Source organism: Leptodactylus fuscus, chromosome 4 (genome assembly GCF_031893055.1).
Source record: "Leptodactylus fuscus isolate aLepFus1 chromosome 4, aLepFus1.hap2, whole genome shotgun sequence".
Taxonomy (NCBI): Eukaryota; Metazoa; Chordata; class Amphibia; order Anura; family Leptodactylidae; genus Leptodactylus; species Leptodactylus fuscus.
Window position 1 is genome coordinate 134,411,086 of NC_134268.1, and position 15,382 is coordinate 134,426,467.

At 38.4% G+C, this 15,382-nt stretch overlaps 1 protein-coding gene across 3 annotated transcripts in view; it reads right to left on the reverse strand.

The window, feature by feature from the left end:
• TRIO (trio Rho guanine nucleotide exchange factor) overlaps nt 1–15,382 on the reverse strand; it is a 200,143-nt gene that overhangs the window by 69,481 nt on the left and 115,280 nt on the right. For all 3 annotated transcript variants that reach the window (XM_075271066.1, XM_075271068.1, XM_075271067.1), the window contains exons 31-37: nt 14,798–14,899; nt 12,027–12,169; nt 11,633–11,698; nt 8,588–8,684; nt 4,003–4,246; nt 1,625–1,911; nt 729–899 (exon numbers count right to left, since the gene is read on the reverse strand). In XM_075271066.1, coding sequence (XP_075127167.1) covers nt 729–899; nt 1,625–1,911; nt 4,003–4,246; nt 8,588–8,684; nt 11,633–11,698; nt 12,027–12,169; nt 14,798–14,899 — 1,110 coding nt within the window. The remainder of the gene's footprint in view (nt 1–728; nt 900–1,624; nt 1,912–4,002; nt 4,247–8,587; nt 8,685–11,632; nt 11,699–12,026; nt 12,170–14,797; nt 14,900–15,382) is intronic.

Genomic DNA, 15,382 nt, shown 5'->3' on the forward strand with positions numbered 1-15,382 from the left:
TTAAAAAAAAAACAAAAAAAAAACAAAAAAAAAAACAAAACAGTTTTGCTGCGGAGAGCACAAGACGCTCACAGGCGGACACAACTGCCTGCCGATCGCAGTCTGCTGTTCATTTTCTCGGGCAGGAAACTGAAACCTGCAAAACTGAGATCGGGCGCTGGTGTGAACCCACCCTTACTCAGTGTTTGGAAGTCAAGATTAAATACACTGCTCAAAAATAAAGGGAACACTCAATTAACACCTCATAGATCTGAATGAATTAAATATTCTCCTCATTACGGATTACTTTGTTCTGTACAAAGTTGAATGAGATGACAACAAAATCACACAAAAATCATCAATGGAAATCAAATTTATTAACCAATGGAGGCTTGGATTTGGAATTACCTCCAAAATTAAAGTGGAAAAAAACTCTACAGGCTGATCCAACTTTGATGTAATGTCCTTAAAACATGACAAATGAGGCTCAATAGTGTGTGCAAATAAACCGTATAACAAAAGGGGTAAAAAAAAATGTGTTGAATCAGGAACAATCGCCCTTAATAGCAATTAAAAGTATACATTAGCTGACACAATGCTGACAGAGGGTCATATAAAATGTATGAATTGGGGGGTATTCCAAAATCTAAAATGTGACCATAATCATGCCAATGATATAAACTGAAAAAACACTGCAGTGTGATCCAATTTTTTGCTACTGTATTTTTGTGTAAAATAGTTTGACATACCTTATCATCCTGGGAATCGCACTGAAGGAGACTATGCTGCTGAATAGCCATGGGAGGCGGCAGGGGAACTGCATCAGGTCCTTCTTCACTTTCTTCTTCTCCACAGCTTTGCATACCAGAGGAAGATGATTTAGATAATGTGCCACTACTGAGCCCTTCATTTCTTACTCGCTATTTGGAAAAGGAAGAAGCAGCTAAATTATTATAAGGACCACAGTAAGTTACCATTGGCTTAATTGCCTCATACTTTCCCAATAGTAATCACCCATACTGAAAGGACTACCTCTTTTACTATCCTCCTATTTTCTTTCACACCCCCGTTTGTAATTTCTCCTGTGCCCCCTTCCCCCCAAATAGTCTGCAACTACCCACCCAAATACATCAGGCAATCCGTTCCCCTCTCTGCATGAAAAATGTGGAGAGAAAAGCGCTGCAAGCGCTGGGATACAGTGGTATCCCAGAAGGGATACCACTGTACATATGTGAATCAAGCCTTAAACTTTCAAACACACCTAAAAACCCACGTCTTTAGAACAGCCTACTACCCATAGTAATACTGTTGACACTGCTACCAAATGAATAGCTTTTATCCCCATCTTCTGTCTCTGTTCGCCTTCCCTTGCAGATTGTAAGCCCAGATGATGCTGGGTTCACACCAGTGCTTGTACTACATCCAAGAATTATGTTCTCTGTTCCGCATGAAAAATGCGAAGAGAAAATTGAACCAAGCGGCGCTTTCCTCTATGCATTTTTCGCTCTCTTTGGCCCATAAAAACCTATTATAGTCTATGGAGTCCACGGGGTTCCTAAGGTAACCGCTTTTTATGTCCGAAAACAGATGTGAACCTGGCCTGAGCCAATTAACCTTTCATTGTCTGTGTCTCTCATTCACTAACCTCTTCAATGGTCTCATCCTGTGGTGTTGCTGCACTGTCATCAGAGTCCTTTTGGTAGCTAGAATCTGTGTTTTTGCGCACCTCTCTGCTTTTTTTATGTTTATGAGCCATCTTTTTCACATGTCCATCAGCTTTTCCACTGCTGAGCCTTCTCACTGGGCTTGTGAGCCATTTCCTCAATGTGTTTCCAGGACGTTTAGGGCCTGGCGAGCTTTGTGTATTAACCATATGTGGCTGCAATGAATTTAATGAAGCCGGGGGACTAGCATCATTAACAGAGATGGAGTCTGTATGGGTAAAAGAAAAATGAAATTAAATCCAAAACAATTTTTGAATATTTAAAAACAAGATTAAATTATCGAACCAAATATATGGCAATATTAAAATAAAGGTTAGTCGGGCTACCATACTTCAATATATACTACTGGAAAGCACAACTGTTTCACCTCCCTTGGAGAAAGGAATACTCATAGATACACTTTATCTCTGGCTTGTTTGGTCCCTCTGACCCTTGTTTGTGGCTATTACGTAACACAACTGCCTCAGTGGCTTTTGAATAAGTCGGTTTTTAATCATATGCGAATTAGACTGGGTGTACGATGCATCATGCATCCTCTTTGCTATTGTTTCCTATGAGTGTATACAGCACAGGCTGCTGCTGCTGCTGATGGCTCAGCTTCCTGTTTGCACACACACATAGGAGATAATAGAAGAGACGAGTGCTGCTGGGAACTTCCTGTGCTGGCTGGAAGCTCATTAGCATATGAATAAAAAGAGACTTATTCAGAAACCACTGAGGCAATTTACATACTAAAGGTAGGTGTGGAATAGCCTTTCTAAAGACTATGCAAGGATGTGATTAGTTACAAATGAATCGATAGAGCCCCTTTAAAGTTTTATAGTATTTAGAATAAAGTTTCCCTCATCCATTATGCCTCATCACACGCCAAGTTCAACAAGAATATTTCAAATTGCTTTTAACAAAACCGAACAAATGCCGATTTCTCTCTGACAAACTAAAATGGCAGCCGCCACGTTTAACCAGGAAACAGAATAAATGTGTGTTTAACAGTGACATTTTAGCACCACCTGACAGCCTCTCAGACAAGACACGTGCTGATGACTTATGCACAATATAACGTACAGCAAACATCACCAAGAGCTTCCCTGCTTCCCAAAGGGTAGAAAAAGTAGATTATAATAGGCTGTATACCAAGCTCAACGCGCAGCGTTTAAGGAGACCACTGCAACCAGAGCCACAACAGGCAACTGACACCCACTGGCTGAATCAGGAGACATAAATGTACCTAGAGTGCACCCAGATTCCAATAGATAACTCTATCCCAATGGAATTTGGGGGCCAATAGGTCAGAGAAGTGGAAGGAGCTAGCCCAATTTGCCATGGGACTTTTAACTAGTCCAGCCTCAAGCATAATAGACAAGAGGGAGTTCAGTGCTGCCGATGGCGTAGGGACCATAAAGGATGAAAGTGTTCATAGCTAGCATGGAAAAAATTACTTTGCCAAAATTAATCAGGCTTGGATCAGTGAAAATTTTCAAACAACTCCTGATGATGCCTCCGAATAGTACTTTCCTTTTATCATCATGTTTCATTTTTTGTAGTGCTGCTGCTGCCTGCTACTCTTAAACTACTGCCACCACTCAGCCAGATATGTCCCGAGGCCCAATCCACCATATTATTCCCTGTCCACTGCCACACATGATGGTGCCACAGTGTTGCAATTAAAAAAAATATATCACATCTGCTCCCATCAAGGGATCGTTTTTGGTGGGTTTCTTTCTTTTTTTTTTTTTTTGAAAAGCCCAATTTTTCATCAGTTTTTAACTACAAATGTGTCTCACAAACAAAAAGAACAATCCTGTAGCACTTACAAACAGCTAAGTTTTCTACAAAACATTGCTGTTTGAAAAATAACCACCATGTGTGTCTAAAAATCCATGGGCAAACACCTTTTCCCCTAATGCAGGGTAATTTTTGGAACATGTTAAATGTTGAAATGCATAAATGCATTTAATCATACATTGTGCAGTGAGTGGCAGCACAGTGTATGATTAAATTTGGAGTGTGTATCCACTGCTTATCATCTGTTTTTCACAAACAGATGTCAATTTCACTTTGACATAACGTAAGCTTTGTTTGCCTTAACTAGAAATTGGAAGATGTCCTATACACTGTTTTAAGCCATTTTAAAAGGTATTGTTCATACCAAACTTGTTTGACCTGAAATTAATCTTAGACCCAAGCCACCCAAACCCAAAACAAAATGAATCTTGAGAGGTGTACCCATCTATACATCTAACCTGTGTAGATCAGAGTTATTTCATAAATGGAAGATTTAGCACTATGAAGCACTTACCTTTATGATTAAATATTCCTTCCATTTCCATGCTACTCCTTGAGTGCGCAATGCAGAGAGAACTACAAGGAACTAAGCCTTCTGATGCTGGTGACTTGTCTGTTGTCCGGACTAAGCACCAGTCGGGTCTATCTTGTTGTCTCTCAAGAATCTCTACAGTCTGACCCCGTCGCACAGTCAATTCATTACTGTTGCAAGCAGTAAAATCGTGTATGACTACAGTCAATTCACACCCGCCTGAAAGCTGTAAATGAATGTAAAGAAAATTTTAATCAAAACACTTATTTTAAAAACACCAGCAGAAAGATATTTTGAGACAGGGATTTTGAGTATCCGAAAATATTAGAACTGAAAAACACTGTAAAGGTAAAAATAATCAAAATAGTTGAATTGCAGTTTCTTCAGCAAAATTGAACAGAAAGTGGTAAAAACATTAGACATTTCGCAATATGGTATAAATTAAAACTACATAAGTGTACCACAAGTAAGGGCTTCTTACAATGCTCAGTTCTTGAAAACAAAAAAATACGACCTGAATAAAATTTTTACCACAGTAAATGCTGTAAAAGAAGAAACCCGTAGAGGAGAAAATGTTGTAAATGTCATTTCACAGTACATCATACAGATTATATTTCACAAAAGAAAAACTTAAAGAGGTTGTTCGGGCTAAATAATACTTTCCAATGAGGCCGGGGAGGTGAAAAAAACAAAACAAAAACACATGCTCATCAGTCCCCGATGCTCCCGTGTCCTCCCAGGGCTGCATTGTTGTTCACAAATTTCTTCTAAGGCTGCTGAGTGGCTTTAGTGGTCACATGACTGAAATCAGCGGCCTCAGGAAGGGAACCCTTGGACGCCACAGGTCTCTCGTTCCAGTCTTAAGTCCTGCTGATTGGCCTCAGCTGTTATGTGGGACGGGTACTTCCACCAGAAGACAACATGGAGCTGCATGACTGGACCCGGGGAGGCGCCAGAGCACCGGGGACAGGAGAATATGGCTTATTTTTTGCACCTTACCCTGAATAATTAACGGATAAAATTTTTAAGTCTTCTGGCTTTGTAAGTGGAAAAATAAAAATTTTTGTGGGTTTTGAAAGGGAAGGAGGGAAAAAGGAAAATCAAGATCTACTAATTAATTTGGTATCACTGTGATCGTGCTGAACTGAAGAATACAAGAAACAAGTTATTTTTTTATTACAATAAATGCTGTAAAAAAGAAACTCACAGAAAAGAAAAAGGTGCACTTGTAGTTTTTTAAAAAATTTTTTAATTAGACCACGTTCTGAACTTTATCCCATATTCCCAGTACATAATACATATGAATAAATGTATCATTACTAGAGATGAGCGAACACTATTCAAAACAGCTGTTTCGAATAGCATGCTCCCATAGAAATGAATGGAAGTGGCCGGCACGCAGACTTTGCCGGCAGCCGGCCGCTTAACCCCTTGCGTGCTACGTCCATTCATTTCTATGGGAGCATGCTATTCGAAATGGCTATTCGAAAATTACAATTTGTAAAAATCAGTTCTCATATGTCTCTGTGAGAGGAAAAATAAAAAAAGTTAGGACTTTTGGAAGGCAGGGAGTGAAAAACAAAAATGTAAAAACAAAATAACAGCTGCGAAAGGAAGGGATTTTAGGGATGTCCCCAACTTAAATTTTCCCCTACCCATAGAATAGAGGAATATTTGCATATAAAGGTGTTTTACTTCTTAAACCTTTACCAATCATATCAACAGGAGTTATGTCCCCCAATTTGAATGGAGTGGTGGATGGCCTGATGCGAGCACCACTCCACTGATTCAAGTGCCAGAGATAGCCGAGGCTGTACTTCAGCTATCTGTGGCACTCTCATTGAACTGAATGTAGAAATATGCATGCCTTCACAACCACTTCATTGAAAACAGGAGACAAAACTCTCCTGTTCTTCTGATAGGACAGTGGCTAAGTGGTCAGACCCATGCGATCTGAAAGTTATCCCCTATCTTAAGTTAAGGACTAAGTGGTTAAGATAAAAATACTCCATTAACTCTTATTTTGCATAACAACAAATTTGTAAATGCATTGTAATTACTGAAGTACTTTTGCAGACACCGTCCATCCGGTAGCTATAAGATGACCAGTTGTTTTTATCATGGATTGCAGATCAATACAGTATTAATGCTTTGAAAACTACTACTGAAATGGCAGGTTTTTTTTTGGTTATTTGGATTGATAATGTTGTCCTATACCTATCCATTTTTTTCCCCAGTAAATTCATTGCCATGCAACCATGTTTATAATGTCCATCTGGAAGTGCTACACTGCTGAAAATTCCTTATTTTTCATATTATACAGCATATATACTGTACATTGGATGCTAAGCTCTCACCTAGCATATTAGGATCTAATGGTTGATGTCTGAAAGGTGCTGAGTAGATTATGATTTAGGGATTACCGGTAACATAGACAAAAGGTTTAAGAATTAGTGCCATATAATTAATTGAAAGGGGCTTGTTCAAAATAATAGCAGCCATTTATTTGGTGGAGTAACAGGTGGCAATCCTGGCCTTATTTAACGTAGGAGCGTGGCTAATGTACATGTTGCTTAAAGTTCACTTCCTTTTGAAATAATGGAGAAAATAGAATGTTTCAGACACTGTTCTCAAGAGAAATGTAATTTGATTAACCCCTTCCAGCCACAAGCATTTTTTAATTTTCTATTTCAGTTTTTGATCTTTTTACCTTTCTGTTCACAGACCTGTGTAGGCACTTAATGCTGCAGGACAAATTGTACTTTGTAGTGATACCATATAATATTCCATTCAATGTACTTTGAGGTTTGGTAATGAAAAAAAAAATCAGAACGGGGTAGAAATGGAGAAAAACTGCATTTGGATGACTTTCTTACGAACTTTGTTTTTATGGTGGTGTGCATGCAGAATAACATGTCACCTTTATTCTATGGGTCGGTACAATACTGGAGAAAAACAGTTAATATAGTTTTTTTTCCAGTTTTAACTCCTTAAAAAAAATCCAAAACTTTGTAAAAAACCAATGTCTTGGTTTTGCCATATTCTGATAGCTGTAATGGTATAATGTCCCATAGCAGCCCCTTCACATGTTATAATGTTCCATTAGTGGCCTCCTCACAGTAGAATGATCCATAGTGACACAGTATAATGTCAAAAGTGGCCCCTTCACATAGTACAATATCTCCTATTGGCTCCTCCACACTGTATAGTGTTCCAAAGAGGCCCCAACAATTTTTCCTAAAATTTTGGGTTCAACTGAACCGGACATTTTTGGGGTTTGCCACTCATGAGCTATAATTATAACAGTATGGCGGAGAGCAGTAAAAGGGATAAACATTGTTAATTAAAACATTTCTTAAATTCCATAAAACTGTAAAAATAATAAACATTGTAATCAAACAGTACATCCATATATGCCCCATGAAAAAATTCAGGAGCCTGGTTTTATTTAGAGCTCTGATTTATGCCAATCCTCTGTTATTACTACTGGAAATGTCCTGACTAAATTGGCAAGCGGGTGTTACTATTGCCCTGATCAGCAAGGTAGGTGCAGATCTGATGGGACAGTATGAAAAACTACAGGGACAAACTATTGATAAGGTGACTAAGAAAGCCTCTGTCAGTCTTTTTTTTTTTTTATACAATTCCAGGAAAAAAAATGTAGATTTTCCAAAAATGGAACTCATGTATTCGTATTTAATTAGGAATAAAGATGAGCGAGTAGTGTTCGATCGAGTAGATGTTCGATCGAATACTACAGTATTCAAAATACTCGTACTCGATCGAACACTACTAGCTGTTCGAAGTTTAAGGTTCGATGCAGAACCAGCGTTGATTGGCAGAATGCTATACATTCTGCCAATCAATGCTGGTTCTTCTCTTACCTTTAGAAGTCTTCTACGTGCAGCATCCCCGCGGCGTCTTCCGGCTGGAATTCACTCTGCCTAGGCATCCGGCCTAGGCAGAGCCGACTGCGCATGCGTGGGCATGCCCTCGCATGCGCAGTCAGCTCTGCTCAGGCATTGGGCTGGGCAGATCTGACCGCGCCTGCTCCGATGCCTAGGCAGAGTGAATTCTAGCCGGAAGACGCCGCGGGGGCGCTGCGCCGGGAGAAGACTTCAAGGAGAATCCAGCCCGACCGTCACTCGTGGACATGGTAAGTATAATTTTCTCGAATTTTGCGTACCCCTGAAACGAGCATTTCCCCCCTAGACTATAATGGGGTTCGAAATCTGTTCGAACAGTCGAACAGTGTGCGGCTGTTCGAATCGGATTTTGAACCTCAGACATTTTAGTGTTCGCTCATCTCTAATTAGGAACACAAGTATTAACTAAAAAAAAAAGTCAGGGGAGCAGACATGTCTTGATTAAAGGGATTTTCTCATTTATTTCTCACATCAGCTTTGCCTGCCATCTCTTTTTCACACTTTCTGACCTTGACAACATTGTGTAAATGAGTAATCTAACATAGCAAGTAAACAAAGCAGCATTTACAAAGCAATGAATTTGGGACTAACCCTTTAATAGGCACAATAGTTAAAAACTCAAAATAGTTGATATAGCTTACCTTGTCACTGTCTAATGTATTTTGTGACGTTCTGGATGCAATGGATATTGTATCAGGTTGGCTGCCATCTCCTTGACTGTCAAAGTCTTCAGGATCTCTGTAATTCAAAGATTATCTGTTGGTAGTAGTTGAGCTAGGTGCAATAACTAAAAGGGAGTCTGTCAACAGTAAATTGTTCATAACCTTTTCACATCAACTTTTACAGGCAATTCTACAGTTTCCAAATGAGTCAATATTTTTCAGCTGTGAAGCCCTATTTTAACGTAAATTGCCATATTATTCCTATGCATTACGAAAGTAAAAGTGCTTTGTGGGCAGCCCCAATCTTGCCTGGGTTTTGGTCTCAGCTCTAGATTCCTGGTCAAATCACTTTCCCTTTCATTTGATTATGATCAGATTTATAATAAAAGATTCCCTTTAAGCATTAAGGGGAAAAATTGAGCAGATTTACTAACCCTTATAACGATATGGCCTAAAATCACCTTTAGGATGTAGCCCCATTTTTTTTCAAATATGACGTGTCACTTTATGTGGTCAAAACTTTGCAAAATGTTTTTGTGGCACATTGGATTTATGTTAGTGATAAACTTAGGTCTACCTACAATTGATATATGCATTAAATAATATTAACGCTCCGATTTATGTGCTCATCATTTTGTAAATATCCTTAAAAATTTTTAGGGCATTAGAAGGCTTACAAGTCTAAGGGTCCATTCACACAGAGGAAAATGGCGCTTTATTTGGTGATGAATTTTCAGCGCTGAAAAAAAAGCCTCCCATTGATTTCAATGGGTTCCGTTAGTTGTTTTTTTTTTCCACTAGTGGAATTTTCCGCTAGTGATGATGTTCCAGGAATCATGAGTTTTCTAGTCTCTTCTCATAAGCCCCGCAGTTAACTTCCCACTGCCCTGTAGGTTTTCGCCCTCCCCCCATGTCTTCCCTTGTTGTTTGTGCCGCTCTGGTGTCTTTTTGTTTCTCCTTGCTCATCCTTGTTCTTCTCTTGTTATGCCTGTTTTTGGACCTGTACATCCATCAATGCACATGGTAATGACGTTGTTTACACCTTTTCCTGTGCTCTACATTTTGCATGTTTTGTTTCATATAAAAATTAAATAAAGCTTGATTACACCTAAAACTAACATCATCGATTGCTCGAGAACGGTGGAGGCTAGAAACAAATCCAACTATTCCAACCCAAACCCAATATATTTCTTGAAAGCGAAAGGGTTAAAGGAGGAGGTTTCCCCATTCCAAAGTTCCTAGCTTCTGTTAATACTCACCACTCCACTGAATTCAGCACAGTTGGATTTTTTTTCTAGCTCCCTCAGTTCCCAAGAAGCAAGTGCCGTTACTTTTGTTGTCTGACGAGCTATTTAAGATTTATTAAAACGGCATTGTCAGGCAGGGGGCATGATTCAGCACTGTAATTAGAGGCAGCCAGTGTCATTGCTCAGAAACACACCTCTTGTCTGCTCCTGCTTGACACTGCGTACTTGACAGTACAGAGTCTAACTAGCATATCAGACACCAAAACTAACAGCAGCGATTGCTCGGCAGGGGTTAGAGGGGGGGGGGGGGGGAACTGTACCAGAATCAGTGGAGCTGTGCCTATTAACCCCTTCCCGACATGCGCTGTAATAGTACGGCGCGTGTCGGGTCTGTAACTATGGCGACCGCCATAGCCGCCGGGTGTCTACTGCTTTAAGCAGTAGACAACCGGCTCTAATGCCTCCGATCGGTCCGGCATTAACCCCTCCGGCCCTGCTGTCAAAGGCGCCGGAGGCGCCATTTTCCCGGCGGCGCATGGGCGCCGCCATTTTGGCAGGGATCGCCAGCTCCTGGAGCATGCTCCAGGGCCAACGTCATGTTGCCATGACAGCCGGGAGCCTTGTTAAAGGCTCCCAGCCGGTCTGCAAATTCTCTCTTTTGCAGGCTGGTCTATGCAGCCTGCAAAAGAGATGATGATTTTTTGCAATGCATTGCAATGCATTAGCATTGTAATGCATTGCATTAGTGATCAGACCCCCTGGGGTTCAACGCCCCTAGGGGGTCTAATAAATGCAAAAAAAAAAAAAAAAAAAAAAAAAAAAAAAGTAAAAAAAAAATATAAAAAAATATAAAAAGTATTAAAAGTTCAAATCACCCCCCTTTCCCTAGAACAAATATAAAAGTAGTTAAAAACTGTGAAACATATACATGTTAGCTATCCCCGCGTCCGAAATCGCCCGCTCTACAAATCTATAAAAATATTTTTCCTGTTCGGTAAACGCCGTAGCAGGAAAAATAGTCAAAAGTGCCAAACCGCCATTTTTTCACTGTTTTGATTCTGATAAAAATTTGAATAAAAAGTGATCAAAGCAATAACATTTCCCGAAAATGGTAGAACTAAAAAGTACACCCGGCCCCGCAAAAAAAGACGCCCTATGCATCCCCGTACACCTATGTATAAAAAAGTTACGGCCGTCGGAATATGGCGACTTTTAGAAAAAAAATTTTTAACACCGTTTTGGAATTTTTTTTAGGGGTCAAAATGTAAATAAAACCATATAAATTTGGTATCCCTGGAACCGTACCGAAACACAGAATATAGCGGACATGTCATTTTGGCTGCACAGTGAACGCCGTAAAACCAAAGCCCGTAAGAAAGTCGCAGAAATGCATTTTTTCTTCAAATCCACCCCATTCTGAATTTTTTTCCTGCTTCCCAGTACATTATATAGAATAATTAATGGTAGCATCATCAAGAAAAATTTGTCCCGCAAAAATTAAGACCTCATATGGCTCTGGGAGCGGAGAAATAAAAAAGTTATGGGGTTTAGAAGGAGGGGAGTCAAAAACGAAAAACGAAAATCAAAAAATGCCATCGGCGGGAAGGGGTTAATTGATATAAAGACCTGTACTTGATGGAGGTGGTGAAAACACCTCTTTAAGGTTCACAAATAGACTAGTGCTATATAGGCTCTCATTTGAGCGTGAGAAAAAAAAAATTCAGAGTAAACTACCAGTAAATGCAATTTCGATCTTTAAATTATTTTTACCACATACATTTTGGGGCCTGATCGCAGGCCAGATTCCAGACTCCCCTCGCCTGTATCTTCTCCCCTGCTGCATCTAAAAAGAGAACAGGTGGTAAAGAATTTGTAAATATAATGTTGTAAACCGCTCCCAACCTTCAGTAGTATCTACCATAAATTCTATAATAATAATAACAACAATAACAATATTAATAATAATAACATCCTGTTTATAGATATCAGCTTACAGAAATGAGAACAAATATGCCATTTCAGAATGAAAGCTAAGATATCGCCCCAGACTGTATTTATCTAAATGACCTTCAAAACATAAATTACAATTAAAAATAGTATATAACATTCAGTAAAATGTTTTAAAATATATTTCTGTACATTTTTTTTTTTTTTTTTACCGTTACACTTACCGTCTGACAGATTTTTGTTTTGTTGATACAGTCTTGGGTATATGAATAGGTTCTTTCAAAGCTCCTCTCAAGTGAATTGTTCTATCTTGTATAACTTCTCGTATATGTTTAATCCAATCTTGCTTGTTCTCAATACTGGAACCCTAATAAAAAATAATGAAATAAGATGCATGCAAAAAGTAGATATCTACTAATATTTTACCAGTTAATACAAGAAACATATACAAAAGGTAAATGACAAGAGTAGAATAGTTGATTACACACACCATATACATACATTATATCTAGATACACACACATACAATAATATGTATATGTGAGTGTATGTATAGATACACACATACAGTATATATACATACATACATTCCACGTCCACAAACTCCGTATCATCTACATCAGTGCCTCATACTCAGTATCCTGGATCCAACAAAGCCTCCACATTTAATATAATGGCCATCAAATTTCAGTGTCCCACACGTAATGTAATAGCCACCACATGTAAAATATTGACCCTCACTGTCCTACACACATAATAAAAAGGCTCCCACATTCAGTGACGTTTAAGGAGCAAGTGATAAACTGAATTCATTACCAGAGAGGTGGATTAAGGGTACCATGGGTTTCAGCCTCTTAAAAAACCACCCCCTTATTCATACCAAACATGTCTGTAACAGAATAATGTCTCCCAACAGTACTGTATGTAGTATGTCCAATAGTGGCCCCTTTACTACTTTAATAAAATTAGAAAATCCCTATGTATGTGTGATTATTTAGTTTTAGTTTTCTTTTTTTAAAAAACAAACAAACAAACAAAAAACAATTACGGGTTTAGTCTAACCCCAAATTTTGTGGGTTTGTCATCCATGAACCCTCTTTACTTAATAGCTTATATGATTTTCTGATCATGGAATGCAGTCAGTACTGAAAATATATTCTGCCCTAGTTATGGATACAGGGAGGATATAGGTCCACCATTTCAAAAAGTGGCTGATGTAAAGTCCCATGAATCCAATGCTCAAATCCGTGAATATGGACAATGTGGCCATCTGTCCATATGTTTAACACGATCTATGATAACTGATACAAAATTAAAGTATTCCATTTGTAAACGACAATCTGACCATTTTAACAAATTGGACATTTTTACACATCCCTAAAAGACAAGGCAAAAAAAACAAAAAATACAATAAAAATAATAAAATAAAAATGAAAATCAACATGTGAATAGTCCAACAGATTTTTTTTTTTATTTTTTTTACAGTCATTCAAAAATTAGTTGTCAAATACCAGTTTCTAACGTTCCTGTGAACAGAGCCTTACAGATCTACAATGTCCATTCCTGATCACTAAGGACAATACACTAATGCCAGTAAAATGTCTTAAGCGCACCTCCAGTTATAAACAACTTAACATAAATAAAGCATTTAAATATAAGAAACTTTGTAATATATCTTAATAAGGAGATTCTTTCCTCCACCACTTATTAAGCTGTACTCCTATTTCTTAACATCAACGACTGCTTTATGTCTTCATATTATGTCTCACACATACAACTCAATGAAGCACGGAATTCTCCTGACAGCTGGTTAAGTGATTTAATGCCTCATTCTGTGTAAAAGGGATGTTCAATAACCATATAAACTGTACCATAAGCCGACCCGAATATAAGACGAGGCCCCTAATTTTACCACAAAAAACTGGGAAAACTTATTGACTCGAGTATAAGCCTGGGGGGGGGGGGGAATACAGTAGCTATTGGAAAACTTCAAAAATAAAAATGGTCGGAGTTTTTGGGTGCAGTAGTTTCTGGGTGCTGGGGAAGGGAAGGGGGTGTTTTGGTTGTCTGTCTGCCCCTTCCCTGAGCTTGAGGACTGAGGTTTTTTCCCCCTCTTGGAATTCAGCCTGGTTGAATATAGGGTATCTGCGGTGCTCCTATTAACCCCTTCCCGACAGAACAGGAGCACCCTATATTCAATAGACCGGGCACTTTCAGACACAGGGATACCTAATGTTTATGCGTTTCACAGTAATTTTCTACTTTTATATGTATTCTAGGGAAAGGAGTGATTTAGAACTTTTATATACTATATTTTTTTATTATATATTTTTTTAAAGTTTCTTTTTTTTTCAATATTTTATGGGAGATACAGTACTATACATTACTATTACAGCTTGACTCGAGTATAAGCCGAGGGGGGCTTTTTCAGCACAAAAACTGTGCTGAAAAATTCGGCTTATACTTGAGTATATACGGTAGCTACTTTTCTAAGGAATCCACATGAATTTCCACTCACTTATTTCACCTCCAGTGATTAGATGCCCTCAGAATAGCAGACTTCTATCTGCTGTAGGAAACCTCAGGAACGACCCCATTCCCCCTGAAAGTACAAAGCTTTAAGGCAGTACTGTCAAGGGGGTGTTTTACACAGTCCAGTGGTAACGCTAGGCTGTAAAGCCTGCTTTTCTGTACACTTTGCTGGGTGTACACCAGCAAAGCTGACAGTGCGAGGAATTCAGTGCAGCTTTCTAGTGGTTTATTTTACCATCCATGTCAGAGGACAAGAAAGGTCCTCTTTAAAGAAAATACATCACAAAGTTTCTTATTAGCAACTGTACTATTCATTTATGAAAAGTTGTTTTTCACATTAACACGTTCCTCTAGTTATAATCACCAAATAAACCAACAATAAACTTCTTTCCTAAATGTTTCATAAACCAAATTGGAATACAAAAAGCCTAGAACTGACAATTTAATCATCAACATAACTAACCTTGAGGACGATTTTGTTGTCAGATGATGGAGTCCTTCCAACCCAAAGAGCAAATTTACAAGGATCACCTTCTACATGTTCAGTAACTCCTAATTCTGAAGTCTGTAGATTTAAAAAAAAAAAAAAAAAAATCAACTAAAAATAAAGGTATATCCAAACTAAACAGACACACAAATTAATGTATATAAATTGATGAACTGATGTTAAATATGTTCAGAAAGTCAGTCTTGTTCTAAACTTTAAAAAAAATTAAGTTTTCCTCATCATTCTGCACTCAATACCCCATACTAACAAAGTAAAAACAAAGTCTTTGCTAATTTAATTTAAAAAGAAAAACTAAAATATTGCATTGAAATAAGAATTCAAACCCTTTACTAAGCGTGTGAAGCAGGATTACATCCTCCTGTCTTGAGCATGACGCCATAAGGTTGATACACCTGGATTTGTATATTTTCTATCATTCTACTCTGTAGATCCTTTAAAGCTCTGTCAAGTTGGTCTGGAAGTCATTTTCAGGTATTTCCCAGAAAGGGTTAACAAAAGTTAATCAATATGGTAGATCTACCTCAAAATAGTGCAACTATA